At 42.7% G+C, this 27,959-nt stretch overlaps 1 protein-coding gene and 1 long non-coding RNA gene across 7 annotated transcripts; one reads left to right on the forward strand and one right to left on the reverse strand.

Annotated features, from left to right (window-relative positions):
- Positions 1–247: 247 nt before the first annotated feature.
- PDP1 (pyruvate dehydrogenase phosphatase catalytic subunit 1) lies at positions 248–8,925 on the reverse strand. 5 transcript variants are annotated; one of them, XM_067711781.1, is made up of 3 exons: positions 8,776–8,897; positions 7,959–7,993; positions 248–4,382 (listed from the first exon to the last, which is right to left on the reverse strand). In XM_067711781.1, the coding sequence occupies exons 2-3, from the start codon at positions 7,987–7,989 to the stop codon at positions 2,725–2,727; spliced, it is 1,689 nt and encodes a 562-aa protein (XP_067567882.1). In that variant the 5' UTR covers positions 7,990–7,993; positions 8,776–8,897; the 3' UTR covers positions 248–2,724. The 5 variants fall into 5 exon arrangements, with proteins under 5 accessions (XP_067567882.1, XP_067567879.1, XP_067567878.1 ...); XM_067711778.1 differs by lacking the exon at positions 8,776–8,897 and adding an exon at positions 8,638–8,721; XM_067711777.1 differs by lacking the exon at positions 8,776–8,897 and adding an exon at positions 8,239–8,368.
- Positions 8,325–26,006, forward strand: LOC137210163 (uncharacterized). 2 transcript variants are annotated; one of them, XR_010936287.1, is made up of 3 exons: positions 8,325–8,444; positions 20,003–20,163; positions 23,717–26,006. It is a non-coding gene; the product is annotated as an uncharacterized lncRNA (long non-coding RNA). The 2 variants fall into 2 exon arrangements; XR_010936288.1 differs by lacking the exon at positions 8,325–8,444 and adding an exon at positions 10,503–10,607.
- The last annotated feature ends 1,953 nt before the right edge of the window (positions 26,007–27,959 follow it).

Here is a 27,959-nt window from a genome sequence, read left to right on the forward strand (position 1 = left end):
TGGAAGGTGGCATGAGGGAATTTTCTGCTGGAGTAATGGAAAAGTTCTATATCTTTATTGGGTTGTGGTTACCAAATCTCAAACTACACATTTAAAACCTGTGCATTTTACTGAATGTAAACTATACCCTCGTTTTGTTTTTTTTTTAAAGTACTATCTATCTAGAGGATCCTAAAGTTAAGTATAATCTACCCCCACAGAAAGCATCTAATGAATCTTACTATTAATTAAAAACCAACACAGGTCATTCAGAAAGCAGATATGAAGCTTTAATTCACTGTGGGCATTTCTCTGACCATTCTCTATATTATATATGAACTTTTCACCTTTCTTCACACAGATACAAGACAGTTGTTTTCCCCAAGTACTGTGTACCATACCACCATCCCATTTAACTAGCTAAGGACGTATTATAAATACCATGAGCCACTGACTAAATACAGAAGTTGATACATATGTTAGAAAGTATAAATTAAAAAAAGTTTAAGGCTAAATACCATGAAAGTTTACACATATTCTTTAATTCTAGATATCAAATCACAGTGACAACCAATTATAATAAAATCTCAACTTTTTTTAGATGATAATATTCATATTTCTAACATCCAATTATTTTCATTTTCATTATTTTCATTTCCATACTGTTAACTCCACACTGCATTTTCACTTCTATAGAGAGTAGACAGGCTTTTGGACAGCAGACCAAGTTTCTTGTGTAATAATAAGAATTACTATCTTGATCATGACCATGGGAAACCAAATTTATATATACTGTACTATATAGAGACGAGACTTTACTAAGTATAAGATAATGTGGAACTCTTTAGTGGTGGTGTTCAAGAGAAATTCAAATAGTAGCCTGAAAATGAGTTTTAACTGCTACTGCATTCTACATATATTTCATTAAAAGATGAAGTCTCTGTCAAAACATTTATAAATAAGTATATAGTACAATAGCTTTTCCCCCTCCAAAATACTGCCTGGGAGGAAAGTTCCAAGCTGACTCAAGGGAAAAAAAAAAAAGGAAAAAAAAAAAAGGAAAAAAAATAGACCTCAGAAAACAAACATATGGTCTTCTGAGCTGCAATCTTCCTGAGTCTATTTTCAATTGGAACAAATTTTGCAGCCAATTCTACCTTGCTTCAGTGTCCACAGTACAGAGGGAGTCCTTGGATATCTAGTTCATATTCTACAGAAATCCGAAAGGACCTAAACACCCCTCAGCTAATTACACAAGGGAAAACTGATCATGTTTTGTATTAAAATCTATGTGAAAATCAAACATAGTCATAGCCATTCTTTTATCAGTGATACTACAATAAGTGATGAAAATATATGCACAGCTGTACATGGATCACCATTAAACACGGGAACAAAATGCCATTTGATGCATATTAAATAAGCTCCCAAAAAGCCAATTTGAATATATTTATTTTCATTTACTTTGATACAGCATTGGAAGAGACTGCATATAATTATGGTGACTGCTGCAAACAATACTTGATGCTGCTAAGTGTTCCATTAAGCATGAGGCATGCACAATAGTTACCTTTAAAAATTTCTCATGTATATATCTTAACATTCCTATTTATAAGCTGCAATATGTTTAAAGCATTTAGTAATTTTTAAACCAATGATTTTAATTGACCTACATCTAAGTGGGGAAAAACAAAAAACTTCCTCCTCATTTCAGCACCCGAAGGTAATATTAAACCTTACTCCCCAAAATTATATATTTAAATTTATTTTATATGTGTCATCCTTAAAAGTCCAAAAGTGATGAAAATTATTATCACTACTAAATTAGAAGTATGATTTCCCAGCAGCAGTCTACCCAGCACACACAGCATGCCACGCTTCGGGGGATTACATGATAAGAGTGACGTGCTCGTGGCTGCAGATGACAGTAATTGAACATATCAGTCTCTTCTCTTCATTCTGGATCTTTTATTTCAAACTAAATAAAGCTTTTCATTAATATAAACTGAAAAAATTATTTTTCCTTTATTTAACATCAATAAGAGTAGATAAAACTAAATACCTTTATTGTCTTCAAGTGTGTGGCAAGATAGAAAATGTTTCAATCACATTAGGTAATCAGGGGTGGGGAAGGGGGTAGCGTTTGTTTTTCCATTTAAGCAGGATTCCAGTCAAATAAGCACACACACTTACAAATTCAGATTACTTGGTTCTCGGTCCTTTATGGCTTAAAGCACTGGATTTGAAAACTACTTCAGGTTAAAATAAAGTTATATGAATAATGCATAGGCTGTATATCTAGGAGATCATGCAATAAATAAATGTTCTCATGTACAGTGGAATCTTGGTGATGAAAGGGGTCTGCAGGTGTGAATAATGTTTTTTCGTTTTACCAAGAGAATATGCCCAGCAAGTTCCTTGCTTTGGGCCTATTCAAGATCCTGTTTGTAAGGTCATCCTGATTTTCTCAGGTTGAAAAAAGAAGCCAATGTCATAAGACATCTGCAGTAAGGAACTGACGTGCCTCAACTGCAAGTGCTGTGAGGTCCGAGCTAAGCAGAAGGAGACTCAGGATCCTGCCACCTGGCTACAAAGTCAACTTGGACTACTTGGCTGACTAGAGTATCAAATGGGGAAATGCTTAGAATGACCCACTGGAAATGTTTACTATATTAGTATCTTTTAAAACTCTATCTGCTCTTTAAATCTATTTCACGTGAGAACTGCCAGGGTAAGATCCACTCACTATTCCTGGTTTTGATATGCCCCTACGACATGAGAATTGAACTGAACTACAATGATTGTAATGTCATCCCTGTACATCCTAGCAAGCTCTTCAGGAAGACTAAGCATTTTGGAGAGGCGCTCGTGATCAACAGCCCCAAACTCGTTGTTGCCCACAGCATGGCGAATTAGATGGGTTGCTGCATTCTGATCCTCAAATACCGATGACATCTTGGCTCTCCTTTCTGTTAAAAGGCCATGCATCTGTCCCAGAGTCACCTTATAGCCACCAACAGCTATTGGCTGTTGGTGATGCATGCCTGTTAGGTACTCGCCCACAATCCTAACCACATCCTGCCTATGCATTGTCTCCCACAATCCATCAGTCGCCAATACCAGAAATTTATCCTGTGGCCTTAATCGGTGGTAAGTTACTTCTGGCTCAGCAGTGAGATAAGGAGGTGTGTAATAATTAGGAGGGATAAACTTGGTATATTCGTTGTCATTCAGCTGGTCTGGGCCAGATTCTATCACTCTCTTTTGAAGGTCAATGCTCCATTTGAACTTTACGTCTCCAAAAGCCCTAAAAGGCATCAGTAAGCCAAGCAGCCGATCCTGTTTCACCACACTCTTGGCCTCATTCTTTGGGTGCTCCAATTTCAGGCGTTCCACTTCTCTTTCATTCTGAGCATTGTGGTCATTAGATAGAGTGACTGCTGACCAAGAGCCGTCCTCTTCCTGAACACCCAGCATGGCTCTGCTATCACCAGTATTGGCCACATGAAGGTCAACACCATCCACATGGGCCACACAAGCTGTGGCCCCAGAAAATGCCACTCGAAGCACCAGGTAGTTGAGGAAAGAATTGGGATCACCGACTTGAGCCTCCAAGGAGATGTCATTATCAAGCCTCTTGAAAGCATTAACCAAAGCCTCCTTAACATCAATTTCAGTCGACTCCCCAGTGTTAAGGTCTATAAGCTCTTGCCAGTAAGTCCTCAAGCTGTTGAAATATAATTTGGACGCCTCCTTACTGAAGTAATCATTGGGATGCTTGTGCCACTGGAGAATGGGGAGCAGTGCTCGACCGCTCTCCACCGCATTTTCGATCTCTAGCAAAGTCTCATGGGGTAACAGAGAGACAGCAATATAATAAAAGAGTCTTTCACTGACCGCCTGGGAGCAAGCACAGCCTGCATGGCCATCGAAAACCCCCAAAAGCATCCCTCTGGTCTGCAAGCAGGTTGCTGCACTTCTCCGGTCCTCAATGGGTGCATTCGCAGGCAGCTGATTGCTGTCAAATCCAAGGACAGAACTGACATTTTTGCCATCAAATTCTGGCACTTTGAAACTGTATTCATTAGCTTTCAGGATGCTGTTGACTTGTGGAGGTGTAAGGTAAAATTTCTGTGGTGTGGAAGCGTATCTCCTTCCTTGGGTGTACTGCCACCAGCTCTCCTTTGGCCTATAAAAGGTAGCATATGCCGGATGGGGTGTGTATCTCAGGCGACTCTGAGGAATGTAAGGGGGTGAGCAGCAGAGATGTCTGTGGTGGCAGTAACATGCAGTGCCATAGATTCTGCTCAGTTCACAGTGACGGATCAGAGGGAAAAACAGTTGAGTTGGTGCTGGCATGGCATCAGAGAACAGCGGCAGGCTGGAACTTCTGACTGGGATTCCTAGACAGCAAAAGTTACATTCTGATTACTTAATCTATTTTTGCTTTCATAACAAATGTTTAGCAGGTGAATCTACAGGCTCCCTGTGCCTCCTAAGGCACTACATTTTACACACATATCATGTACTATTTCTACAGGATATACTCTGTTAAGCACACCTCCCAATCACTTATGGAGCCAGGACTGAACTGTCGTCGAGCTTTACTTTTCTCTCTTCCTTGTATTTCTTTGTGCAGCACAAACTGTGCAGAATGTACAATAGATCTGGCTGGGGAGAGTGGAGGAGACGAAGGTTATATAACATTATGCAGTGGCAGTCTACCTGGCCAATCACCCTTCTCCCTATCCTTAAAAAAGGCCGTGGATCTCCCAAATTGCACAGGGACTTCTCCCATTTATGAAGATCCTGTTTCTAGACCAGTGGTCGATTGTTAGCATTTGATACACATGGCTACTACTATAAAAGTGTTGGGATGCAGCCCCAACCTGTGTGTATTCGTGAATTATTTGTAAGTTATATACGTATGCTACTACATTAATATCATGTTCATTATAACCTGTACAAGAAAAATTTTACATAATGAATAAAAATAGAAGCTCCAAAATGCCCTCCCTGCATCCTAGTAGATGGTCTTGCAAACAATGTTTCTCCAGACCACTGTGCCAATTTGGCAGGTTTAGGGACATAGGTCTGCCACCAATTCACCACATAATCCTGGAAAAGCTGGATCACCGCTTTGAGCCTTGCTTTCCTAAGCTGTACGTGAACACATCAGAGCAGATGCTATCTGAGCACGCTTCCTGGACTCTGTGCCTTTATAAAAAGTGTGCATTGAAGTGAGGCTTTGATATTAAATGCAGGGTTCATTTATTTGTTGTTTAATTTTAGTGTATTCTTTGTGATAAAAAAAAACTAAGTATTCGAGCAGCTCTAAAACTCTGTTAATAACATAAATGGTCGCAGTTCTGGAATTTAATTTACTTGCTACCGTTTTCCTCTGCTTATCAGCCATGAAAGAAAGCTACAGAAATATGATTTTCGTCTACAATGGATCCCAAGTAGAATTCACCCCTAGAAAAATATTTTCTCTTACATTTTATAAAAAGGTTATCTATTTGCACTTGGAAATTAATAAACAGTGAAATAGTAGTCTAATGGTCTAAGGTTTGGCTAAAAAAGGTAGAGCATTATAATCATGAATAAACCAAAATCATGTAACTTACTATGTGACACTGAAAACATTTTGCTGGGCATTTATCTAGAAAATTTAATAAACATGTATCATTAATTCAGGTAATTTTTACAAGAAGAGAATCCCTCTTGTAACATATATTTCCCCTGAATTCTTGAGGTATTGCATCAAAGTATTCATCTGGCCTATAAATAAACAGGCTTTATATTTTAAATAAGAAAACAAATGCAGTAAACAAAAGGGAATAAGGAATATAAAACCATCTGAGTCTGAATATCAACTATTCCTTCCTAAGGTTGAACACAGTAAGAAAACATTTTACAAATATCATAGAGAGTGTTAGAATATATTACATTATTTTCACGCACCCTCTTTTGAAACACAGTTAGAAAAAAGATAAGTGGAATGCGGTGAAGGGGGCAGAGAAAACACTGAATTTGCTTCTGTAATAAGTGCTGTATAAGCCAGTCATATAGAACTCCTTTTGCATGTGATAGAAAGTACCGTTATTTTAACTACACTATTTAAGAAGGGATTTGTTTACAAAATTGAGGACAAGATTAGGCAACAGAAGGAAATGATTAGAATTTTGGAAATAAAATCAATAACTAAATAAGTATTCTGAAAGGCAGTCATGAAAAACAGAAATTCCAGAAGAACAGGGATCTATCAAGACTAACCACTTAACTAACGGCACTTCAAACTGAATACCTGAAAGTCATCCAAAGGTTAAGTGTACATGACTGAGCCAGGAGATGTGCTCAAACGTGGGGCCACATGACACTGGCTTCTAGATATGAATCATATCTCTTGCTAGGTTTGTATGCAGAAAGCACATTAACTTATTTCATGCTTTGTATAAAGATTTTTTCTGTTATTAAAAATGTAAACAGACACCAATCTTAATGAAAATAAATTTTCTCTGTAACTTTATATACGTTTGCATTTATGCTTACTTTAAAACTTAAGAATCTTAGAGGGAAAACGTGTATTTCTGTATGGAATGTAGATTGAATCAAAGTACTGTGTGTGTGTGTGTGTTTGGAGGGGGGTTTTCACAGATAGATGCATACCAGGATTTGACTATATGGTGTCTGATCAAGGAATAACAAGTCCAGGAAACCCACACTTTCCTTAAATTCCTTTGCTTTGACAATCCTCCTGCTTTTGAAATTGACTGCAAAATGAACTATTGTGGCAAAAAGAACCGATTCATGCAGCAGATGCTTTGAGTAATACGTAAATTCAAACAGCAAGCACTCTAACATACATTTTTCCTTCAGGCATAAATTCTCAACATTAAAAACAAAAAAGCAGAGAGTGAATTTTATTAACTCTATCTTTCAGTTACTCAGGGGCTTAGCATATGGACTGACTCCCAACATGCCTCCAAAAGTCAAATTCTTAGGGAAGTTACCTTCTCTGTGATTAATGAACATTCTATCACCACCAGTACAAGTAACATACTCTCTCCATCAGACCAGTTACTACTAGAAGTCGAAGTACTTTCAAATGCTTTCATAAACCATTAAGTGAGCATTCAAAAAACTCTGAGTATCCTTCTGAATATCCTGTGATTCAACAACAAAACCCCATGAAATCAAAACTTCTGTCGACAAACTTGCTAAATTAATGAAGTAGACGGCTCTTGATGAGGCAGGAAGAACCGCAGCAAGGTACAGTTGTGGTAAACTGAAGCACTGTCAAATTTTCCAGTTATTTCTGGCCACAATTTCACTTAAAAGGTCCTATCCCATGATCCAGACTTAGCCACCTTATATGCAGCATCTTAGTCTTAGGCAGATTTTGCCAATTTTGCCCACGACTAATAAGGAAAGATGAGCTGTAACCAGCAACAGGAAAGAGATCCATCCATTCTTACTGATGTGCTCAACAGAGTTTGTGCCAAGAAATGATTCAACTTCATCAATAAACTCGCAGAAGAAATTAGAGAATGCAATTACTGTACCGACTCCAGAGCTCTTTAGGTTTGCAAAAATTTTGGTGTAAACGAAAAAAAAAATGCTATACTAATCATTAAATGTGTCAGAACCCCAGTTTACGTAATTTGATTGCATTAAACACCCTGCATAAAGACTCTCTGCGATTTTTCAGCATTTTTGGTTAATGTCTAGACATTTCACAGCTCCTGTTATCTCTACATGAATGAAGAAACCGGTTGCCTTCGGAAGACACGAAGCCCTAAGCCAGCACTTGTTTGATTAGTTTCCTTTGTCCCTACCTGAAAATTGCACTCACTAAGGTATCAAAGCTATCTATCTCACCTCTTAATTCCACGCCGACCCACCTAAAACCATCCACACACAAAATCAGTCAACATCCTTCCTGGGTACCCAACGCAGGTAGTTAAGTGAATACCTACCAATTCGTCTGGGCCCGGGACACACACACATTCTCCTGTCATCACAACACGGAGCCGACAACATCCACAACCCGCGCGGACAGCAGCAGCGACAGCAGCACCGGCCCATTGAAAGCAAGGCAGAGATGCTCATTAGAGGAGGAGGCGGCGGCAGGGGAGGCGGGAGCGGAGGAGGGGCGAGGTCTCGCCCCAGCCCGGTGAATGGGGCTAGGAGGGGGGAAGAGGATGGAGGAGGAAAAAAGGGGTGGGGAGAAGAAGGAAACCAAACAAACCAACCCACCCCGCGGGAGAGGCAGAGCTACAGTGGAGGCGGCGGGGGCCCCAACGCCCGCAGAAGCGCGCCCCGGGACCGGCCCGTCCATCCAGCCCGGGAGCGGAGCCCACGGGCGCGCGGCATCCTCCGCCCGCCCACGCCGCACCGGCTTCAGTCCTGAAAACTGAGGGTCGGCCCGCGGCGGCTGACTGTGGGATCACCCTGGACTCGAGGTGTGTAAGGGGAAACCCTCAGGCAGAGACGCCGCGCCACCTGCGTCGCACCTCCCGGGAGCCCACCCTCCCGCGGGTCCCCACGGCGCCCCCGGCGCTGACAGCGGGCGCGGCGGGCCCGCCCACCACCCCGAGCCTGCGGCTGCCCCCAGCGCCGCCACGCCCGCTGCGGTCCCGACGCCCTCACGCGCACCTGGCGCTCCGGGGTTAGTCCCTCCGCACGCCCGCGGCCGCCGCTCCCCAAGCGCGCCGGCCGCCCCCTCACAACTTTGGGCTGGTGGAGGAGGATTCCGGAAGGGCCGGCTCGGGGCCCGGAGTAGGGAATACGAACCGGGCACGGCAGGGGAGGAGCCGCTTCTTCTCAACAAGGAGGCGGCCGCGGCGGCGGCACCTCCGGGCGGTCCTTCCACGCAGCCCGGCGCAACTCCCCGTAGCTCGGCCCCTTGCCCCAGCCCGGCCCACTCAGCGACCCTGCCCCGCAGGGCAGCCACCCTACCCCGCCCACACTTTCGGGCCGGAGCTCTTCCCGCCTTCCGATTGGCTGCGCAGTGGCGAGTGGGCGGAGAGGAGGAGAGCTGGCAGCTGCCCGGCTCGTGGGAGCGGAAGAGCGGCGCGCTCCCCGCCGGCTTTGTGACGTCATGGGGGTCAGACAATCCCTTCCATTCCGCGCGAGGTGCCCATTGGTTCCGCGGGCCCGCCTCACGTGACCGCGCCCGCGCCTGGTTGCCTGGTGGAGGGTGGGGCTGCGCGCCGTTACTGGGTTGGCGGCGGAACGGGTTGGAGGAAGCGTCTGGCCCGAACCAGCATCCCAAAGCGAGCTGGGCCCCGGGACCGGCTTCTGCCTGCCGGGCAGGCTTCCGCGAATCTCTGGCCTCTGGCGGGGGGCTGGCCGAGCCTATCCCGCGCCTTGCGAATGGGCCGGGGCTTCGTAGGTTTAGGCTGTTGGGGCGGCTCCCTGCCCAACGGGAAACTGCATTCGCTGCAGTCGCCCCTGCCTGGAATAACAAGGCGTAATAACCCGGGAGTATCTGTGGCCTCATTCATTTGATACTTTGCAGATTTTAGGAGTGTTGCCGTGGATGTTTTCTGTCATTTTCTGGGCACCTCTCAGGGCCCAGGGAGAGAAAGGCGGTCTAAACAGCAGCAAGAGGAAGTTGTGATGAAGGAATTCTTTCCCCTGTAGAGTAGGTGTGTGCTCACGTTTTCTGAAGGGCTTTGAAATCAGTATTGACTTACTTGCCCTGAATGGTTACAAGGAAAAGGGTAGAATGCAGTCTGCATTTGTGACGAAGTGGGAAGAGCCCTGGACTCTTGTGTCAGGACTTTCATCCAAGTCATTTCCTCTCCATAAGACTCAGTTTCCCCTTCTGTGAGACGAGTTGTATTGGGGTGGTATTGGCAGCTTGGGGTTAAAGGGAAGACATGTCAAGGGCTATTTCACTTCCTTCTGTCCACACGTAATCCCCTCTTTATGGGAAATGAGTCACTGATAGTGACTTCTAAAAGCTTCCTCGGAGATGGTATCAGGTAGATCATTGCACTTAACCCGCCTACTGTTAAACAGTTTACTTTGATTTATTAAGCATGTCTGCTTACTAGAAAATAAAGTTCATAAAGTGATGTGAGCTGGATATAAAAACTGTCATGTTAACAGTATTGTGGAGTTTTGTTTTTATTAATTTGCATTATCTGATTTTTATGTAATAAAGGAAAATTTTTATAGACACAAAACAGTGCCAGGAACTGGTTCTTTATAACTCCTACGTCTTTCCAACTGCCTTCTCTATTCTCTAAATAAATTAGAGGGCCTTTTTGCCCAGCACCAGGCTGCCCATGGAACTCTTGTGGCTATCTTTATGTGGCCTTCATCCCATTTTACATGGGTCTTGCCTCACTTCACCCCTCCTTTCTACTTCTCAAATGAGCATCCCATAAGTTTGTAAATATATATATATATATATATATATATATATATATTTTTTTTTTTTTTTTTTTTTTTTGCGGTACGCGTACCTCTCACTGCTGTGGCCTCTCCCGTTGCGGAGCACAGGCTCCGGACGCGCAGGCTCAGCGGCCGTGGGATCCTCCCGGACCGGGGCACGAACCCGCGTCCTCTGCATCGGCAGGCGGACTCTCAACCACTGCGCCACCAGAGAAGCCCAAGTTTGTAAATATTTTTCATTGTCCTTTATTCTATTGAGTATCTGATTTATGTATCTGGTTTTCTGTGGTCTCATAGAGGCAGTATAGGGTGGTATATAGCAAAGTGAGTAAGAGCACAGCTGGAGATAGACTGCCTGAGTTCCAGTCCCAGCTCTGCAACTTACTGTGTGGCCTTGGGCAACCTCTTCCTGGCTCAGTTCTTTCATAAGTAAGATAGGAATAAAAATAGTAATATTTTAAAACTTTTTAACCTCTCAGGGTTGTATTGAGTTGATACATATCATGTTAAGTAAGTACAAGCAGGTAGTAAGGGCTATATAAGTATCAGCTATTATTAGTATTATAGACATGTCCAGATGAGTGTGTTTGTTTTAATTAAGGACTCCTAGCGAGTAGGAAACCCAGACCCTCAAGTGGAATATGTTCTACAGCTAGATACTAAGAAGTCATAATATTAATAGATTGGAGATTCTTAGAACCTTAGGAAATCAGGTTAAAGTAATTTATTTACATGAGGAATGTCACTGCCTCTTAGCCCCTACGTTGCAGACATGGAGACCAGGTAATTGAAGGTAAGTGGATTTTTATTTTGAGAATTTCTGCCTGAGAACTCAGAAATGAAGTTTACACTAGGCTTGCCTGTTGTCTATAAACTTTTTCCTAGTGATTGTGAAAATAGAATCATGAGACTCCAGAATATATACCTCCATATCAATGACTTCTTCAGATCATCTTGGTGGCATATCTCATTATTCCACACCAACATTGCCATTATTCAGAGCCCTTTTTAAATTACCTTTTCAAATTGTTTTTGGATCTGCCCAGGAAACTCCAACTTAGTTTACTATAACTAGCACCTTGGTTTTTACACCAAAGTAGTATTGATTCCCTTCTGCTAATAGTTCTGAATGACCTATTTCTGAAAATACCACCCACTCTCAAAAAATTGGTATTCGCCACCAGTAAATATAGTCAAAAGAATTTGTCATGAGAACTGAAGGCAGTGCCAAAGTATTTCTGGAGTCAGAATAAAGGCTCCCCAAAGTAATGGCTTTGAAATAAACTCATTTAGAGGTGTAAGTTTTGTTCTCTAGCTACAAAGTTGTATGATTCAGTGATAAGTATGTTCTAAATAAAGTCATAGTACGTCTGCAGAGGAACCAACTGCTTGTACCACTGGGGGAGATTCTTTAGCGTCTCAATCTTGTCTTTCCTCTGGCCTGGCTTTCTTCCTGTCTCTAGATGGAGCTCCATTTGGCCACCCAGTAAATAGGCTTGCTTCAGAAGTGCTGTTTGTTTATCACATGGCCATCTGGCCAAGGCCAGGGAAGGTCTTTGGGTTTGCTGCTCTGACCCCACGGACTGTTTTAGTCACCAGAACACCTGTTGACACTGTGACATTGGAAGGTAGATAAAAGTAGCACTGAACAACACAGGATTGTTGTAAGGGCAGGCAAGGAGAAAGGAAGGGGCTTCTAAAATAGTATGGTACAAAGAAAGCACTGCACAAACGTACCTGTTTTGTCTACACAGTGTTTTTTGTGATAACAAAAATGAAAGACAGTTCCTGAATTAGACCATTAACATGTAGTCATTTTCTTGCCCTAGAATAAACCTGGAGATGAGCAAGTGCTCAGCCAGATTGGCCTGGTGTTCTTGTGGGTGGATGATAAAAACCCTTGGGGGTATTGGAGGTTAGCTGTGACCACATGGAGATAGTCCAGTAGAATCTCAGTGGTGCCAGCCAGGAAGCTTAAAATAGACCTGCAAGTGGGTCTGAGATGCTGTCAGCCTGATGCCTGGTGAACTACCATGGCCTTTGCCAAAATCAGTGATTAGAGGGAAGAGAGGCTGCTAGACACTCATCTTTAACTCCTCCAGGTCTTGGATAGGAAATCAGCAAGTACTTACTAAGTATGTAAGCAATAGGTACCTGTTTTATTACCATCCTGGGGTTGAGAACTGCTTCTTTGAAATTAAATTATTTGGAGTTATGCACTGAGATCAACAAATCATCTGTAAGAAAGAAACAGATCATGTAATACGGCTCATTTCTTGTGGGCCAGAGGCTGTTATAGGTGCATTCAGTTTTGTCTTATTTAATATTTTAAAAGTAGTCCATTCTCATCAGAATACATGAGGCAGTAGTATGTTTGAGGGAAATATATATATCATCGTTCTCTTACAGAATTAGGGACAAAAATCTCCTGGGAAGGAGGAAGCTTCTGTGCATTAATTTAACACGACAAAGAATACGAAAAGTGGGTATCTAGAGTTGCTTTATTTCAGAAATCCCTGCTTATGGTGCTGTCTTTAAATATTAAGGATGATATGTTTGGGGGAAGGGGTATTCTACTCCAGCCATCAGATAATCAGGCAGGATTACTTTTTCATTCATTACTTTTTGTAATTCTGTAGATAATTCTCCAGAACACAGAGGGTAAAAGGTGAAGGGTTTCAGGGGAACTGAGACCTTGGGGTGGGTCTAGAGCACTTTACAGCAGGTGCCCGGTCATGGGTGCCCCTGAAGCAGGTCACGCCAATATGCGGACTTCAGCAGAAGCTCCCACACTGTGAACTCAAAAATAGTAGCTGCTGATCTGCACACTTCTTAAAAACTATAATTCTTTGCTTACCTGTACACCTTAACTGTAAGAGTATAAGCTTCTTAAGGGCAGGGATCCTGTCTCTTTTATACATGCATATAAACCCACAGCTTGGCGTATAGTGAGAACTAACAGGTAGTGAGTGCTTACTTTATACTATCCCCTGTTCTAAATGCATTGTCTCATTATATCCTCATAACTCTCATATGAGGTAGGTGTCACCATTATATCCATTTCACAGGAGAGGAAACTTGAGTCTCACTGAGGGTGATTGGCGCTATTTACATAAGTAGGAAGTAGTACAATCATCTGCCTTGCATCTTAGCTTGCGTTCTAAAGCACTATGTTATAGTGACCACTGCACACAATAGGTGATCAATAATGAACTCGTTTCAAGTAGAGACAAAAGTAGCATGTTGCAACAGGTGAATTGTGATAATTGAGGAACTACAGAAAGTTTCACATTTTCGTTATAGATTTGAGGATAAACTATATCCTTATAATTGCAAAATTTCCACCCTTGTTATTGTATCTGTAACCAGCAATAAATTTTGCACAGATAAGTGTATCACCACTGAATGGCCATTCTTGTCAGAGCACTGAAGTGTTTGGTTATGTTTTTTCCGGAAAAACAATTGTAGTTTCGAGGTAGGAGATAGATGGGCCCCAGGCTGAGCAGCTACAACTGGCCCCTGCTAACACCTTGAGATAAGACACCTGCAGGAGCATCAGGCCCTGACTGGATGAAAGACAGAGTGACCACATTTTTCACATTCTTGTGGTCAAAGGGATTTCCTAGCCCACACAGGCATAGAGAAGGTCCTCAGGGTTCAAAGGAAGGAGGGGTGTCAACCCATAGTATGTCCTGCCAAGCTCCCAGAAACCTTCACACTGGAATCCATCTGGATTGAGAGATTCATGTACCAGGGAGGGCCCTGAGTCCAGCCAAGTATGGACACTAGTGAGATGATTGGCCAGAGACACTCTGGAAGGCTGTATCCACGTAAGCAACCTAAGCCGTCCCCATTCTGCGCCTCACTCCAAGTCCACCTGTATGATCTTCCACATGTACTTTGCTTCTAATAAATGCTTTATCTCCTTCACAGTCTGTCTCTTTGCTGAATTCTTTCTTCAAAGAAGACAAGGACCAAGGTCCTGCTTCAAGCCACCGCACCCCTTACCCCAAGATATCAGCTATACAACCATGTTTTCCTTGGAAACTAGATGTTATAAATATTTGTAGATGAATACCTAATGTATTCAATTCACATCCTAGTAATAAACTATAGTTGACATGTGATATGAAGTGAACAATTTAATCTATTTAAAGCTGTATGTTCAGTTTACAATATTTTATATTTAAGCATATCAACAGGAGAGGGAAAAGTTCACGGAGAGAAAGAAGACAGAGGAAGAATGTTAATAAGAGCTATCGAATTATGTATCCAGTTTCTGCTAGGAATAATGGACTCGGGAAGTCTAATCAGAATATTTAGGGGACTTCCCTGGTGTCCCACTGGGTAAGACTCCACGCTCCCAATGCAAAGGGCCTGGGTTTGATCCCTGGTCAGGAAACTAGATCCCACGTGCCGCAACTAAGAGTTCGCATGCTGCAACTAAAGATCCCACACCAGCAACGAAGACCCCGCATGCTGCAGCTGAGACCTGGCACAGCCAAATAAATAAATATTAAAAAAAAATGTTTAGGGAATTACTAAGGTACAATATCTGGGTTGTGATTTTATCCCTTCTGAAGGCATTGTGGTTTTGTAAAACAAGCATAAGTTGGAGCCAGAGACACCAGAGTTCAAATCCTAGCTCTGCTTCTTACTAGCTGGTTAATCTTTCCAAATTTACCCAATAGCTTCAACACTTTTAAAATCTAAAGAGCGTTATAAGGATTAATGATAATCTAAAGGAAAATGCCAAATGATGGCTGGCAAGTAGCACAAAATAGTAGCACCTGAATGAATTTCCTATTGCTGTTGTAACAAATTACCACAAATCTAGTGGATTAAAATGGCACACATAGCTTACAGTTCTGGAAGTCAAAAGTCTAAAATGGGTCTCAGTTGGCTAAAATCAAGGTGTCAGCAGAGCTGCATTCCCTTCTGGAGGCTTTAGGTGAGAATCTGTTTTCTTGCCTCAGCCAGCGATGAAATGCTACTGCAGTTCCTTGACCCATGGCTCCTTTCTCCATCTTCAAAGGGAGAGAGTAGCATCTTCAGATCACTCTCACTGTGATCTCTATTGCCTTCTTGTGATTACATTGGGCCTGCTGGGTGATAATCTCTTTACTTTAAAGTCAGTTCATCAACAACCATAAACCCATCTGCATACTTAATCACCCCCGTGCCATGTAGCATAGCATATTCACAGGTTCTGGGGATTGTGGTGTGGACATCTTTTAGAAAGGGGTGTTGCTCTGCATACCATAGGGCTTTTCTCTCTTAACACTTGTTCATTCATTCACATACTTATTAAAGGAAAATATGAATAATAAAAGTATCCTTACCCCCCCCCCAAGAATCCTTCTGTTTAGGTAGAGAGCTTAGATTTATACATTAAAAAATTAACTGATAATACAAGATAGTATGAACAAGCCCCAATATGAGCCATTCAAGAGGAGAGATCACTTAGATGAATGAGGGAGAAAAAAAGAATCACTGCAAACTTTGATTTTCTACAATATATAGTAAGGGTGCCCCCTTCCCTCCACAGAAGGTAAACGTGATCTTAGTTTGCATTAAGGTAAGAACTAAGGAAGGGATAGCCTCCCTCCATTTTACCTTGGTGAATCCCCAACAAACTTTGAAGGGTATAAAAAATCTTCAGTGGAGCCAGAGGAGGGCAGCCAACAGGGTGAAGAGCCTAGAATCAGAACATGTAAGAAATTTAGGGATATTTATGGTATGGTCTTCAAATACCTAAGTGACAGACATATGAAAAGAAATCTAGATTTATCTTTGAAACCTCTGGAGTTTGAAAAAACTAGAGTAAATATGTAGAAGTTAGATTTACACTCAGTGTGCTAACTTGATTTGGTTATAGTTTTCTGAAATGGAATGAGCTGAGTTTCCTGTCCCTGGAGGTATTCAAGTAGAATCTAGACAAGTGTCAAAGAATGTGCTCCCAAAGCACTTTGTTCAGGTCTTGAACATTGTACTTACATTGTAATCATTTGCATTCCAGTCTCCCTGTGCAAACTGTGACCTCTTTGGGGGCTGAATCTATCATATTCATTTTTACCTGGCTTAGAAGTTACCAAATGAATGTTGGGTTGGTGAATAGGTGATGCATGAATGAGGCTGAGGGTTGGACAGAGTAACCTTTGGAGTCCTTCCAACTCAGACTCTCAGTTCTCAGCTAGGATTTCAGCTAGGTTTAAAGGATGGAATTGGCTGCAGAAAGGGAGTGGTGGTGTTGTGTTCTGGATTTCACAGTACAGCAAAGGCCCAGAGAAAAGAGGGAGCAAATGTGAGTGGAAGAGCTATGTTGGGTGAAGAACAGGAATTAGAGTTGGGGCAGGCGTTTGGGTTCTTTAATATCAAAGATGTCAGATTTTCTCATGCTGCAGCCTGGACCCAGGCTGACACTTGACTAAGTCCGGATGAAAGAAGAGAGAAAAAGTGCTCTTACAATCATATTCATTTTGGTTCTACTGGGAAAGACTGGAGACTTACTATGGACTGAAATGTCCCCCACAATTCTTTTTTTTTTTATTTTTTTAACACCTTTATTGGAATATAATTGCTTTACAATGGTGTGTTAGTTTCTGCTGTATTACAAAGTGAATCAGCTATACATATACATACATCCACCTATCTCCTCCCTCTCGTGTCTCCCTCCATAACCCCCAATGTGAAGGGTTAGGATGTGGGGCCTTTGGGAGGTGATTAGGTTTAGATGAGATCATGAGGATGGTGCCCTCATGAATGGGGGTGGGGGGTTAGTTCCCTTACAAAAAGAGACACCAGGGAGATTTCTCTCTCTCTCTTCCCCTCTCTCTCCCTCTACCATGTTAGGAGACATGGAGAAGGGGGCCATCTACAAGCCAGGAAAAAGCACCCTCACCAGGAAACAGAATCAGCCAGTACCTTGCTTTTGGATTTCCCAGCCTCCAAAACTGTGAGAAATTAGTGTCTTTTGTTTAAGCTGCCGAGTCTATGGTATTTTGTTATGGCAGCCGGAGCTGACTAATACAGGGCTATTGCCTAAATATGACAGTAAAGAGTTAAAACTCAGAGCTAGGCAGTGGCAGCAAGAATATAAAGGAGGGGTCAGATGGGAAGAGACATTACTGAAAACATTAAGACTTGGTGGTGAGGTCAATAAGAAAGTGTTTAAAGGGGAGGGTATCAAAGAGGCCCAAAGCTTTCATCATGAGTGACCATGAGGGTGGACATTTATGTCCACTGCGTTTCTTATTGCAATGTAAGGAATATGAGAAACTATTTGGAATATCCAGGATTTTCCACAGCTGTTTCCATTAAGTTTGTGGGGGAAAAAGGACTATATTTAATATTGATGAGGATGGAAAGTCAAGAGTATTAGGCTGTGAAGGGAAAACCTTTTTTAGAGATGAGCTGTAGTACTGGTAAAACTCTGCCCTGAATGGCAGTAGTAACAGCAGACACTGTTGTATAAGCCCCACTATGGGCTGGTATGATACGAGACATAGTGTCATCATCCCATTTCCTTAAATTACCCCTGAGTGTGAAGGCCTGAGCCTGTACCCCATACAGTGTCTGCTTTAGGGAGTGCCCAAGGAAAATTCTCATCCATGTTAGCACTAAGTATAATTATATGTTTCTTCAATAATTGGATTTTCTTGGGCTTTCCTGGTGGCACAGTGGTTGAGAGTCTGCCTGACGATGCAGGGGATGCGGGTTCGTGCCTCGGTCCAGGAAGATCCCACATGCCGCGGAGCAGCTGGGCCTGTGAGCCATGGCCGCTGAGCCTGCGCGTCCGGAGCCTGTGCTCCGCAACGGGAGAGGCCACAACAGTGAGAGGCCCGCGTACCGCAAAAAAAAAAGGGGGTTTTCTTTTTAAAGTTTTTGGACTCTGAGCTAACATCTGACCTTATGTGTGTGTGGTGCACTTGTGGGGGTGGGGTAGGAGGAGGCTGGAGGAATTATGCTAAGTTTCAGAGCCAGATTGTGGCCCAGTTTTAACATGTGTGTAATGTATTATTATTATTTTTTTTTTGCGGTACGCGGGCCTCTCACTGTTGTGGCCTCTTCCGTTGCGGAGCACAGGCTCTGGACGCGCAGGCTCAGCGGCCATGGCCCACGGGCCCAGCTGCTTCGCGGCATGTGGGGTCCTCCCGGACCGGGGAACGATCCCGTGTCCCCTGCATCGGCAGGCGGACTCTCAACCACTGCGCCACCAGGGAAGCCCGTAATGTATTATTTTTTAACCTCTTTCCCATTTCTTATTTTTCCCCTATCGTTGTTTTTCTATCCTCCCTCCTCTTTTAATCTATGCTTCCTTATATTTTATGTATCCCTGAAAGTAGTATTAAATTTGTTCTGGAACAAAGGAAATTAAGTATAAATATATTTCTATTTATATCAGTCCCCATTTTATAGATGAAGAAGCAGAGGCTCAATTAATTTATCTAACTTACTCAAGATCACAGTGGGTGTATTAGTTACCTATTGCTGAGTAACAAATCACCTCCAAAATTAGCAGCTTAAACCAACAAACACATATTTTCTCACTTGGTTCCTGAGGGCCAGGAATCTGGGAGCGGCTTAGCTGGGTGGCTCTAGCTCAGTGGCTGCTAAGGTTGCAGTCAAGCTGTCTGCTGGGGCTGTAGTCATCTGAAAGCTTGACTGGGGCTGGAGACTGTTTCCAACTCACTCACATGGCTGTTCACGGAACATTTCAGTTTCTTACCTCACAGGCCTCTCTTTAGGGCTGCTCACAACATAGGAGCTGGCTTTTCCAGAGCCAGTGATCTGAGAGAGACAAAGAGAGAGACTTCGAGGCAGAAGCTGCAAAGTCTTTTATGACTTAATCTCAGAAGTGACGTACAATCACTTCTGTATCCTATTGGTCACACAAACCAACGCTGGTAAAGTTTGGAAAGGAGTCCACAGGGCATGAGTCCCAGGGGTGGGATCCTTGGGGCCTGCCAGCCTCAGTGAGGAAATCATGTAGCTGTGCCTGCATGATGTTGCTTCTACAAAAGCACTGGATTCAGATATGCTCAAGTTTGGCCCCCAGAGCTGTTTTCATTTCTTTAGCCTGAAGAATAGGTGAATGAGCACAGCAAGCTGTGAGGCTCTGGGTTTCAGTTTTCTTCCTCTGATCCCACTTACTGTTGCCAATGCTGCCACAATTTTATCCATAAAGCTTCGTGTAGCTTCATAACTATTTAATCACTGCTAAAGGTAAATTTAAATTTGATCCATGGGACAACACTAAATGATTTAACTGTTGGGTACCACTAAGAAGTGAAAAGTAATAGCTAACATAACACTGTATAGGCTGACAGCCTCTGAATTTGTCAATTGTTTCTTAAGAGACAGTCTAGGAAACAATTGATTATCATTTTAATTCCTTCCCCTTTTTATGTTCTTTGCTTCATGGAGATATATGTGTATAAAGGATAGAAGTTTTTGGTGATTCCGCCCCCCATAAGGTGATTCCACCCCTCATTTGTCAATGTAATGAGAAAATCCATAAAGATATTTTTATGGAATATATTTTTACTGCATTGCTGATCTGTGGCCAAATTATGTCAGGGTAATAAATTAGGACATGTTGTTTTCCTGAATTTAGGAAACTGCCGGGTCAGTGTTCAGTATTCAGACCACAGATCCATGACTCACCAATAAACCACCTGCATAAATGAACACAGTGGATCTCATCTGCTGCTGGCTATTACCCTACCTCTTGATTCTTACTCTGTTCTGCATCAGGAAATTCCATTTTCATTTGAGGTATGTATAAATCGATGTCACTCTCCATGTTTAAACACGACCCCAAACCAATTTCTTAGCCGAGATTGTTTTTCAGAACAATGATGTTGACTAATTATTTAAACTTCAATTAAAATTTGCAAGCCATAGCTGTGTGCCAATGGTATTTGATGTTGTTATAACTTCCTTTACATACCTCTAGGACCTCCCTCCAGGGCCTATTGTGGTATGCCAGTTTGCAAATAAGATGGTCAGTTTTGTCTAGGGAGAGAATTTTCTCTTTACATTTGACTGACTTATGTACAAATTAATTTGATAAGTTCTCTTAGAGTGCTTACTGTGTTCTAGGTTTTGTGCCATGTTCTGTACGTGGATAAAAAGGTAAGACACAATCTTTGTGCCTTTAAAAACTTGTGGTCTAGCTGCTAGATAAATATTAACAGGAATAATTATGAGGGCTTCCCTGGTGGCGCAGTGGTTGGGAGTCCGCCTGCCGATGCAGGGGACACGGGTTCATGCCCCGGTCCGGGAGGATCCCACGTGCCGCGGAGCGGCTGGGCCCATGAGCCATGGCCGCTGAGCCTGCGCGTCCTGAGCCTGTGCTCCGCAACGGGAGAGGCCACAACAGTGAGAGGCCCACGTACTGCAAAAAAAAAAAAAAAAAAAAGGAATAATTATGAAACAGTGTGATATAGCAGAAGTATTCACAAAATGCTTGAGGAGAAAGAAGGGGATTAGTTCCACCCAGTGGTGGAGGGAGATGATAATCAGGAAAGACCTCTTTTAGATCAGTGGTGGCCAAATGTTGCTCCCAGGACCAGTGCCAGTCTCTGATAGAATTTTCACTGACTTGTGGCAGAGTGAGAATAAAACTAAATTCCATAAGCTAACTTTAAGATTAAAACAAATTCTTTATTTTGCAATTATGTACTGACATTCTTTCTCCTATTATGTTGTCCTTTGCTTTATGAAGTCATGGTGGTAATATGTATTATTATTTGTTTTCTTTCATTGCAAATTGAAACTTGGCAACCTTGGATCATCCAAAGTTTCATGTGTTCATTCATTTATTGGTCCTTGAAATCCAAAAGGTTAGGAGCCCTTGTTATGGATGGTTATATTTGTGCTGGGGTTGGAAGAAAGATACACTCATATAAAGGCATTCCTGCTGTTTGCCTGTCAGTGGTTTAACCACATCTACATTAAGGGGAAATTAATTTGTGAGAAAGAAAAAAAATACACTTGCTTTTTATTTTTTAATTTAATTTGTTTATTTTGCGGTATGCAGGCCTCTCACTGCTGTGGCCTCTCCCGTTGCGGAGCACAGGCTCCGGACGCGCAGGCTCAGCGGCCATGGCTCACGGGCCCAGCCGCTCCGCGGCACGTGGGATCTTCCCAGACCGGGGCACGAACCCGTGTCCCCTGCATCGGCAGGCGGACTCTCAACCACTGCGCCACCAGGGAAGCCCCACTTGCTTTTTAAAACTGGTTTTGAATGTTTTTCTAGTATGTGTCTGGGGGAGTGCAGGGGGAGGGTAGGTGTAAGAGAAAAACACTGTGCCTGCACTGGTGCAGAATTTGAACTGTAGCATTGGAAAGCCGCTGTTGCCAACATGAATACTAGTTTTAGAAGGATTCCCACCCCCGTCTCACCCCCACCCACATAAAATCTTAAGAAGTTTAGATAAAATTAAGCTTGATGATTGTAAACCTTCTACTTCTTTCCAGGTGTTGGATTAAAAAATAACCTTTATATATACGGGCCCTTTATTTCCCCTAATTTTTCACCAGGGGACAGGAGAAAGAGTGAGCCATTGTATCTGTGTGTCTGAGCAGGTCAGTGGCAGTAGCATATTTAACGTGTCACATTTTCAGTCTGCCTTGTTCATCTCACCTACAGTAGAAAAGCTTTTCATCTATTTGCAAATGGATGCCTCTCAGGAGTTGAGCTATATCCATAATTTTAGAGAATGTTTCATCTTTGAAGAGGGATTCAAGGAGAATGACAAAGATGATAAAAGGGCTGAATATCAAAAGATATTAGATTTAAAAAGAACACTTGTAGGGATTCCCCTATGTGAACTCTTACAGGAACTTATCTGCCCTTAGTTCCTCCCAGCATAAATACTTTAAGAAATGATCAAAGATTTCCTTGAAAATTTACAAAACAACACTTGCAAATAACAGGCTCTTCTTCTACTGTGCGTTTGGAAGCAGCCCCGTGTGTGGTGAAGTAAGAACCTCTGAAGTCAGAGGATTCAAATTCTTGCCCACTCCTTACTACTGTCAAGTCACAACCTTGCTAAGCTTTAGTTTCCTCCTCTCTACAATGGGAATAACAGTCTTACTGCATAGGGCTGTTGTAAAAGAAGTAATAAGCATGCAACAAGCACAAACTACTACTATTCTTATATTTAAAGTTTTATTATTGCTACTTTCTCCTGGAAGGAGAGCCTCTCTCCTGGCCCTTCTCTCCTTCTCTGCTCTGCACTGTCTTCCATCTCTGAGTCTGGAGGGTCTTGATTCAAGTGAATATGTGTATTGGTTGATTCTTTCAGCTTCCTTGAAACCTCCATCTGCACATGAACAATGACAGCAAAATAATGTTTATAGGGCAGATCATTTATTTTGCTTAACTGTCATATATTAAAGCAAATGAATCAAAATTGTATGTCACAATATTTCTAGACAAAATCAAGTACAGAAAAAAATGTGGGGTTTTTTTGTTTTGTTTTTTTTGTTTTTTTGCGGTACGCGGGCCTCTCACTGTTGTGGCCTCTCCCGTTGCGGAGCACAGGCTCCGGACGCACAGGCTCAGTGGCCATGGCCCACGGGCCCAGCTGCTCCGCGGCATGTGGGGTCCTCCTGGACCGGGGAATGAACCCGTGTTCCCTGCATCGGCAGGCGGACTCTCAACCACTACGCCACCAGGGAAGCCCAGAAAAAATGTTATTTAAGCAAATTATACACTCTATTAACAATCCACAGGCTTCGTTCTCCCCATGACCTTTAGCAACTCAGCAATGGAATATTGGAAGAATATAAACACACTAGTGATGATGAGATGATGGAATATTCCATGTCCTTCCTGGTTCCTGCTTTGCTAAGAGAGAGAGAGGTAGAGAGAGAGGGAAACATGGCCTCAAGGGATAGAATCGTGATGTGGTCTGGCACACAGAGGTGTGCTGTCCACCCTGAAATGACCAGCTAAGCTGTTGGAGATTAAGATAGAGAAGTTAAGAAGGGCCCTTTACACACACTCCCAAGCAGCAAATTTTATAATTAAGTTAAAAGATGGTGAAGGGGTCATGACGTTACATCTCTTGCTTAGAAATGTTGAACTGACCTAACCTTGAAGAGTACTGAGTCATTCCTTCATTCAACCAATAATTGTTGGACACCCAACGTGCACCAGACACTGTTCTGGACACTGGAGGGCAAACAGGACCAAGCCCCTGTTCTCATGGAACTTGCAATCCAGTGGGGAAATCAATGTGTTAGGGGAAACACTGACTGAAGCTGCCCACCCTGGCCAGCACCACAGTAACCATTTGCATGAGTTATTTTACAACAGGAGGTCCTGGTAAGCACATGGAACTAACAAGCCACCACCAACCAGAAGAATTCGGGAAAGGTCAAAAGGAGACGCCAGCCGTATGTCCTACCAACCTCCCAGAATCCTCCTCGCTGGAATCCAGCTTGGCTGAGCCATGCGTGCACCACCAGGAAGGACCCTGAGTCAGAATGATCAGCCAGAGACTAATCCAGAAACTAATCCCATCACCATAAAACCCGGGACTGTGAGCCACGTGGCATAGCAGTCCCTCCTGGGTTCCCTTTCCCTCCTGCTCTCCACACGGGTGCTCCTTCCCACTGAAGTCTCTTGCTCTGTCAGCACGTGTGTCTCCTCCAACAATTCATTTCCGAGTGTTAGACAAGAGCCCACTCTTGGGCCCTGGAAGGCGTCCCCCTTCCTGCAACAAATACAGAAAAAACTCCACAGGAATTCACAGCAGAACCAAACATCCGGTGGCATAGGAAGGCCCTGAGGGTGGCCTTGGTGACTGATGGGTCATAATCACCCTGCTTAATGTTCACTCAGAGATTTACGTGTGTTTTCGTGTTATTATACTAATTACCAAGGCAGTAATTTCCAATTAAAGCCACAAGGGGTTTTGACCTCTCAGAAATGATTGACATGGCTTTGGAGATCTATTTTTGTCCTGCATTCTCAAGTTCATGTTATTTGTGGTAGCCAACAAGGAAAATACCATGCTGCCACAAGTGTAATTTTATAAGCTCTATGTTATCCGTGACACTTGGGCTGTCATGATGCTGACATGCTGAGAAGCAAACCTTTGATTTACCTAATGTAATTTTGTGCTTTAAGCATTGGGGTGTTCTACCTAGGGCTTTACTCTTTGATATAGTTAACTTTTTTTGGTATGCCTTCTTAAGTTTCAATGTAAATTTTAATGAGTCAGAAATCTTGCCTGAGACCAAAACTTCAATAATATTATATGTGCTGCTGAAGCCATGAGAGTGACCTTCAGATTTCTGTGGGCAGGTGGTTTGTAAAGGAGGAGGGTTAGTTTTAACCTTAACCCCCCTAGAACCCTTATGGAAAACATGTGGTAAATCAAGTAGGGCGTGTTAGGTGTTGTATTTCAGCTGTGGAGTGATATCTAATACCAAGTCAGCATTTGTTGTTTACTCTGGATGTACTGTATTAAGTAGTTAAGAACAAGTCTTCTCTCAAATATCCCCCGCAGATAATTCATTAATTACAACAGGAAAAAAATGGTAACTTTACAGTGGGGAGACCTGACAGGTACCACCATCACCAGCGAACCCAACATCCTCAGCGATGGCGTTGTTGACCGCCATGAAGTTCTGCCAGAGATGCCATGGGAAGTGCACAGCCTCACCTGGGTAATATTCCTACCAAGGAATGGTTAACCTGAATCTAATCATGAGGAAACAAGCAGACAAAACCAGATTGTGGGACACTCTGTTAGGCAATTGGCTCTGACTCTTCAAAATTGTAATGTTGGAAAAGATAAAAAAAAAAAAGTGGGTAAATGCTCCCAATTAAAAGAGAAAGAGACCTGGCAGCTGGAGGATAAGATGGTGAAGGAAACTGAAGGAAAGGACAGTAGAGGGAAGGGGAGGGGAGGAAGGAAAAAACTATCTATAAAAGATATTTGGGGGGAAGTTGGAGAAATTTGAATATAATCTTTATTTGATTATCCTTTTGGTGTTAAATTCCTTGAATCTGATCATTATGAAGGAGAATGTCTTTGCTCTTAGGAGATACATGATGAAACATTTTAGATGTGAAATGTCCTGAGGTCTGCAAACTTTCAAGTGCTCAAGACAAAAGTAAACATAGAAAGAATGAGAGAAATAAACATGGCAAAATGTTAATTGGTGAGTGTAGGTGTAGGGAATATGTGTGTTCGTTGTGTTATTCTTTCAATGTATCTGTCTAAAGTTTTTCAAAACAAAAAGGGGGAGACAAGGGAAGTCTATTTGAGGGAAATTATTATAGAAATCTGGAACAAAAACAAGAAGTAAGAAAACATACATGCATACAACTTAGCTGTGGTGCCTCAGAGGAATAAAGCCCAGGATGGGGGACAGACCCTGGAGTAGGAGTCACAAAGGTTGTGTTCTGGTGTGTCCTCGGCCATCACCCTCCCTGGGGTCATGGGCAGTTTGCCTAACTCTGTATTCATTTCCTAGGTCTGCTGTAACAAGTGCCACAAACTACACAGCTTGAAAAAAACAGAAATGTATTGTCTCACAGTTCTGGAGGCTGAAGTCTGAAATCAAAGTGTTGGCAGGGTCAGGCTCCCTCAGAAATCCAGAGGGAAGCATCCTTCCTCTCCTCTTGCTCGGTTCTGGGGGGTTGCCAGCAGTCCTAGGCGCTCTCAGCTCGCAGCTGCAGCCCTTCAATCTCTTCCACCATCTGTTACGTGGTGTTCCTCCCTTGTGTGTCTGTCCCGGTATCCCTCCTCCTCTAGTAAGGACAGCAGTTGTATTGGATTAGGGTCACCCTAGTGACCTCATCTGAAGCTTGATTACATCTGCAGAGACTCTGTTTCCAAATAAGTTTGCATTCACAAGTGCTGGGGTTAAGGCTTCAACAAATCTTTTCAGGGGATACAATTCAACCCATAACACTCTCCATCCTTGTTTCTCCAACTCCCAACAGGTGTGGGGTATGTGGTGGAGCTGGTCAACCAGAAAGCACCCTGAGGTCCCTTCAGCTCAGAGAGTCTGAGGCTCCAAGTGTCCACCATTCTAAGTGCAGAATTAGTCATCCTTGGACAACTAAGGAGCCCAAGAGAGAATGATTAGAAGGAAGTTCCAGGTCATTATAAAACAGATAAGAAACATGGTCTTTGGAAACATGATTCATGTACATTCTTGGTATAGCAGGCTATTTTGCTCGTCACAGTCACCTTTCTGGTTTTCATTTTTATTTGTTGAATGATTGTTGGTTAAAAGTTTTCTAAGCTGAATTCCCATCCTGTTACCCATAAAATTACATAAAATGAGTTGCTAGAGTTAAAAAAAACATAACTTTCACATCACAACTGATTTTAGATGTTGGCTAGGCTGCCAGCTGGAGCAGATTAACAAGGAAAATCAAGACTCCTCTCTCTGTCTTTGTCCTTCAGGCTAAAAAAAGGCAAGATAAGAAGAGAGGACGCTCTGTAATGAATAAGGGTGTTCGTGCCTCCTGCTGGGTCAGCCCTGGGTATCTGGAGGAGGAGACCCTTTGAGGCCCTGGGGGTGGGTTCTGGCTGGGAGGAGAATTGCAAGTGGAGGGGTGGGGGCAGCATAAATGGAGATGAGAACTGTCTACACTCTCTCCTGATGTTCCTGTCCTTCAAAGAGAAAACTGTGTCACAGCCCGGGAAGGGGAAAGCACTGATCACTGAGTTGAAAGAGGACATTTTCCCAGAGTTCTAGGCCCACAGTCCTCAGTGTGACATGTGTACAAAGATGCATCTGCCTCCCTCTTGCGTCTCCCTCCACATGACCTAGGGTGGACACCAGATATGTAAACAAGGACAGGGCAGTGTCCCATCTGGAAATCTCTGACTCGTGTGCCAAAAACCTCAGCAAAATGGAATCTTCTCCAAAATTAAATAGTGTTATTTTTTTCCTGGCTTTCAGAAATTATTTAGTTAAACAATGGGTAATTTAATTATAATGTTATTATGAAAGCCCGTCCTGTCACCTGCTGCCAACGCAAGGTAAAAACACTGGGAATTCACACTGTGTTGTTATTATTCTGGTCTTTCTTTGCCACTCCTTCAGCAATGGGAGTTATGGATTTGTCAGCATTTCCATTATTACCTCTTATTTTCAAGGCTTCTGTCTTAGTTGCTGAAATTGCATTGTACTGGATGGAAGCCTAGAGGTAATTTCCTTTAGTGTTATAGCAGCTGCATTCTTTCATGGTTGTGTGTGACTGTGCAAGTGATTTCAATATCTTTTTATTAAAAAATTAATTCATGCGTAAGTCTAATTCTTTTTTTTTAATGCATATAGCTCTTATACAAGATTGAGGTATGAATCATATGAAGTAAACATTTACGAACAGTCCACAACTCAAGAAAGGCATTGCCTTGGCAGTAACAAAACAAGGTGTGGCAAGGAAGTAATGAGATCAGTGTGGTGATTATTAGTCATAGTTCTTTATGGTCATACATTGTGTATCTCTGAGATTTACAATGTAAAACAGAAGGAAAAGCAGATATGGTCTTTAAATTGTGAATTTAAATGATATAAATTATGCTTGT

The sequence above is a fragment of the Pseudorca crassidens genome, chromosome 17 (assembly GCF_039906515.1).
Source record: "Pseudorca crassidens isolate mPseCra1 chromosome 17, mPseCra1.hap1, whole genome shotgun sequence".
In the NCBI taxonomy this organism is placed as follows: domain Eukaryota; kingdom Metazoa; phylum Chordata; class Mammalia; order Artiodactyla; family Delphinidae; genus Pseudorca; species Pseudorca crassidens.

Bases quoted from the DNA above. Each gene is read 5' to 3' on its own strand.
- PDP1 (XM_067711781.1), bottom strand. From the start codon at position 7,989: ATGTGTGTGTGTCCCGGGCCCAGACGAATTG. The intron at 4,383-7,958 runs GTAGGTATTCAC...TTTGCTGTCTAG, and splicing joins TCCCGGGCCCAGACGAATTG to GAATCCCAGTCAGAAGTTCC.